Source organism: Aulostomus chinensis, chromosome 22, assembly GCF_037954235.1.
Source record: "Aulostomus chinensis isolate RoL2024-O1b breed Wild chromosome 22, RoL_Achi_v1.0, whole genome shotgun sequence".
NCBI classification, from domain to species: Eukaryota; Metazoa; Chordata; class Actinopteri; order Syngnathiformes; family Aulostomidae; genus Aulostomus; species Aulostomus chinensis.
In genome coordinates, this window is record NC_141341.1 from 12,232,484 (window position 1) to 12,237,273 (window position 4,790).

Consider the following 4,790-nt stretch of genomic DNA (forward strand, 5'->3'; position numbering starts at 1 on the left):
GAATAAATCACCACCTAATCCGAGAAGATGCTCCGAAAGATAATTGTCAGTCACTGGACTTATGTAAGCGAACGAATAGGAGAGGGAAGGAAGGGTCTGGGTTGGTTTTTACTGACGAGGGACAGAGAGGAGACAGCACAGAGATGGGGTGAGCGTTACATAACGCGCGGCAAATACATGCGTTTTTATTCCCGTTATTTTTTTTGTCTAATTCGAGTAAATATCTATTCGTTTTTATGCATTCGTTGACGTAATTTAGCCTTGTGTGCCTTTTAAATCTACGCTAAAGCCGTAAATATGTCGTCTGTGAGCGCCATTTGTCGCATGTTTTATTCTCTCGTTCGTCGTCCGTCCAAAACCTGGCGTCCTCTATTACAGATTAGACACCTCGACTCTGCAGCAGGATTATCGTGGTAGTATTTCTCCTTCTTTTAAAAAAAAAAAAAAGAATTTATCGCAATGTGTTGATGCACGATGGATGAACAAATCTCTCTTTTTATGATTATTGTAATAATTATTATTTAATAACCATTTGACTGCTTCTAGCCGGTTAACCGGCTCTTAATCCGGGTCTGGATGGCCAAGCATCATTGCGCGTGCTCCTGAGAGGGATGTCGCTGTCCTTCAGCAGCGCGTGAACGCGCATGCACAGGGGAGGAGAGGATTGATTGACAGCAGCCCCAAGTCAGGATTAGAGAAATTTCCATTCTGAGGAGACATGTAAATATTTGATGCTAATGGAAGCGGAGTGCGCAGACTAGCCTGTAGTTATTATCAACAAGGAATTTGGTGTGAGCCAGAGGAGGGTTTGGGGTGAGACGGGGTGTGTTTGTGAGTGTGCAATTGTTATTTTTGTCCGTCCTTAATCAAGCTAATTCAACAGGGACATTGCATGTACAGTAATTCCTCTTGATATTTCCAGGGCCGGTGCTTTCTAATGAACCTGCAGAAGCAGGAAGATGGTTTCAACAACATTTTTTTCTGAAGTCACTTGAACGTCACCTGATAATGTCGCTGGTGGTGACGGTCTGTTTGATTCAGCAGGTTGTTTCCAGTAGAACTGGAGACTTTGAATGACGGTGTTGATATATTTTCAAGATGTACTGATCCAATACCAGAGCCTATTTTCTTGAACATTATCGTTACTGCTCTTGTTGTTGTTGGTCGTGGTGGTGGTGTAACGTTTAGACCGATATCACGAGGTTGTTATTAAACACAAAACGCTAAAAAAGAGCCAAAAATATAAGCAAATACTTTTATATTTAAATGTCTCATGTTATCTTACAGTAAATTCATGATCCAGCTCAAGCTATGGACTGGAATCTGGGACAGTTCCTAGTTTAGCACACTCTGATATCCAATCAGCAAAGAACGTTGGTACCGGCCCTCATTTGCATATCTTAACCCCCCCCCCCCCCCAGCATTATTGGCTGCATAGATGATGTAAAAGCAAGAAAGATGTTTTCATCCCTGCTGTTGTGTAATGTTGTGTGTTTTTATGTCATTCCAGTGAAGCTCAGTCAAGGTCACCGATGCTGCACCATCAGGACCAATTTATGAACTACGGAGGAGGGGCCAACAATGGCTCCCCCTCCTCGCTCCGAAACAGGAAGTGTGACAAGGATGGCAACTTTATCTTCCTTTCTGGCAAAGATGATTACACAATGACGGGAGGAGGAGGAGGAGGTGGAGGAGGTGGTGATGTAAACCGAAACCAAATGCGCCCTCGTAACTTGGGTCCAATGGGTCGGGACCCTCCGAACTCGCAGCACAACAGTCCATCGCTTGTGTCACCACGCCCCCGCATGCCCTGCTGGAGCCCCCTGGAGCCCCTGCCCGAAATTGAGTGTGGGGATGATGGGTTTGGGCGAGTGCCTCCTGATGGAGCGGAGGAAAGGAGAATGGAGGAAGAAGGAGGACGGGTGATGATGAACCTGCATGAGGAGAAGCAGAAGAAGAGGGAGGTGCAGAGGAGGAAGGGCAGCTTTGGTTTCAGAGGAAAGGAGGAAGAGGAGGAAATGGCCCAGCTGGAAGATGATGACGAATGGGGAGACAGCGACTCTGAGTCCGAACTCAGCCTTCGCTCAGGAGGCAGCATGTCCTCCATCAACATGGAGAGTGGAGGCGAAGGGATGCTCATGGGGGGCTGGGACCGTGTTGGCGTGGGGGAACCAAGATTCACCCACCAGGAAAATGAGCAGAGCAGAAACGGCACCAGAGAACCGGTGGGGCAACCTCGCCGCTTCAGCCGCAGATCCCTGACAGGGAGCACCCTGGAGAACCTTCTAGAGGAAGGAAAAGAGGAGCAAGATGAAGATCAGTCCTCGGACTCAGACGCTGAGCTGCCAGAGCTGATGGATGCCGTCTGGACCCTGCGAGACCGTGAGCGCTTCAAGGCCCAGGAGATGGAGAAACATCAGGTGCAGCTGACCATGTACCGCCGGCTGGCGCTGATCCGCTGGGTACGCACCTTACAAGGCCGTGTCCTGGAGCAGCAGAACCGCCTCCAGTCAAGCTTTGATGTCATCCTCACAAACAGGAAGGAACTGCTGCGAATGGGCGCCGCCGTAGCCAACGCCACGCCCACTGCCACTGTGGCACAGTCATAGGAGCTTCTGTTTGGACATGTCCTCTGAAAATAAGACAATCCATTCATCTGATGTTTTAAAGAACTTTTATTTTTGTGTTTTTTTTTTTCCTTTTCTGCTGTCAGCTCATAGTTGCTGGACCCAGAAGAGGTCAAAGCGATGAGACGAACCACTCATGGGATCAATATATTTATGTGCTGATTGTTTGTCTTGACATGTGAATAGAAAACATTCGCCAAACCAAATAAGTGTTAAAAATGTAACTTTGGAGAGGATTTATACTCTGAGATGAGGCTGTATATAGAGACGATAAATTAAAACAATAAATATGAATTATCTGAGCTTGTTTTTTGTCTCCAGTGTGTTCACTGATTCATGCGGCCAAATGAGAGGTAACTTCTGTGTTAATCTGAGGGGAAATCCGCTGATATCATGACTTCAGGAGCCCCGAGTCTTCATTTCATCGCACATCAGCATCTTATTTGAGGTTTATCAAAGCTCCCTCAGTGCAGATATGACTAAAGAAGGCCAGTTGTTATCTTCTTGAGCTGTACTTGCTGTATTCAGCCGCAGGGCAAGTGACCTTTTAGCTAACAATTGCCTCTTTGTCAGCTGAACAAAGTTGGTTTGTATCGGCTCATCACACGGGGCTGGGCAGTGTGTGTGTTCCGTGGGGTGTGTGATAGCCGTGTGAGGCTCGAGCGTCGATCTATACGGGCACAACTGCTGCCGCGGGCGCTTCTAGATCACCTCACCTCTTCCCATGTGGATGTGTGTGTGTTCATGGAGATACCGGTCCTCATTGCCACCCTATAATCTGCAGCTTTCACAAGTTGTGCACGCAGGAAGCCCCGGGGGAGCCTGTCAGTCTGCGCCCCGGGGCCCTGCAGGCCCCTAGTAAGGCCCCGGTGAACAGACGCCGGTCCGGTTGTGCGCATGAAGAGCCAAACCCCGGGGCAAGTTTGGGGATAATCCTCGGCTATGCCTCCTAACTTACCCAGCCCCCACCACCACCACCACCACCTCAGCTTATCGCCTCTCTTGGACGCAGCCATGGCAGAGTGCATTTCCATATTGATCCCTGTTCGCTGGCTGGATAACATGTTTACACCGGGATAGGGATTGTAAGCAACGTGCAAGCAGCCACCTCTAAAAAGGGACACCATGGAAGAACAAACATGGCTTTGATGGTGATTTTTTACGGTGATTTCAAGGTAGTTAGCATGAGTTATAAACAAAGCTTATGAAACAGAGAGATACCAGAGGCTAAACTCTTTAAACGGCTACATGAAGGCGTGTGTCTGTAGTTCCACATCATATGTTGGTGGGTTACAATACAGCAACCCCCCCTCCACCCCCATCAGAGAGAATCAAACAATGAAAACATGGCACCATGAAGGTCTTACAAAGAGTTAAACTACATTATTAGTTTCATTATTCGTTTTTAATGTTCTATATTTAACTTCTAACATTTGGACTTCCATTTTACCACAATAGAAAGCAAACTGAGTATAGATGATAAAATAGATTTCTGTCGCTCCTCTCAAAACCAAAGGTCCAAGCTGCGTCATTAAATAAAGCAGCAGTGAAACAAGACAAAAATTAAAAAGGACAGCATGAAATTTTGAAAGCAACGCAATTAAAACAGTGGTCAAACAAATGTGCAATAAAATGTAAAACACAAATTCCACTAAGTGTCTCATTGCAAAATCTGAAAAGTTGAACTTACTTTTTTTTTTTAAATGGAAATGGAGTGCCTTGAAAAAGTGATGTAAATACAGGATGTTAATCTTAAATTCAGTTTACAGAAACTACTATTACCACATGTCATAGTAACAGTTTTATTTACCAAACACTTTAAAATACGGGTACATTGATAACAGTTAGGAAACACTTGTCTATAGATATGAGGGCTGAGGATTTAACGATTCATCAATGCTATTTATGGCCTTTATGGTTGTTAACTAACAGTTACCAAAGCATGACTAGGAGCTGAATAAGTCAACTAACTGTTACTTACTTACTCTTCAGTATTACTTAAAGATCAGCTGAGCCTTTGCAGTGACCAAAGCTGCAGCTGTAAACGACAGGTACTCTCACCTTCTCCTGCAGCAAAAGGTAACAGGTCGTCTAGTGATATGACATCGATTGATAAGGGATGGACTTGAACAGGAAATTGCACGAGTTTAACGTGTATTTTAT

At 45.6% G+C, this 4,790-nt stretch overlaps 1 protein-coding gene across 4 annotated transcripts; it reads left to right on the forward strand.

Annotated features, from left to right (window-relative positions):
- On the forward strand, window positions 1-2,929 carry c19h1orf216 (chromosome 19 C1orf216 homolog). 4 transcript variants are annotated; one of them, XM_086193047.1, is made up of 2 exons: window positions 1-63; window positions 1,511-2,929. In XM_086193047.1, the coding sequence occupies exon 2, from the start codon at window positions 1,533-1,535 to the stop codon at window positions 2,607-2,609; it is 1,077 nt and encodes a 358-aa protein (XP_086049173.1). In that variant the 5' UTR covers window positions 1-63; window positions 1,511-1,532; the 3' UTR covers window positions 2,610-2,929. The 4 variants fall into 4 exon arrangements, with proteins under 4 accessions (XP_086049173.1, XP_086049172.1, XP_086049170.1 ...); XM_086193046.1 differs by having other exon boundaries at window positions 26-148; XM_086193044.1 differs by lacking the exon at window positions 1-63 and adding an exon at window positions 167-413.
- Window positions 2,930-4,790: the final 1,861 nt, after the last annotated feature.

What these genes read in the sequence shown, in the direction of transcription:
- c19h1orf216 (XM_086193044.1), top strand. Translation starts at nt 298, where the DNA reads ATGTCGTCTGTGAGCGCCATTTGTCGCATGTTTTATTCTCTCGTTCGT. An exon ending in TCTGCAGCAGGATTATCGTG is followed by an intron (nt 414 to 1,510) that starts GTAGTATTTCTC and finishes ATGTCATTCCAG; the next exon opens with TGAAGCTCAGTCAAGGTCAC.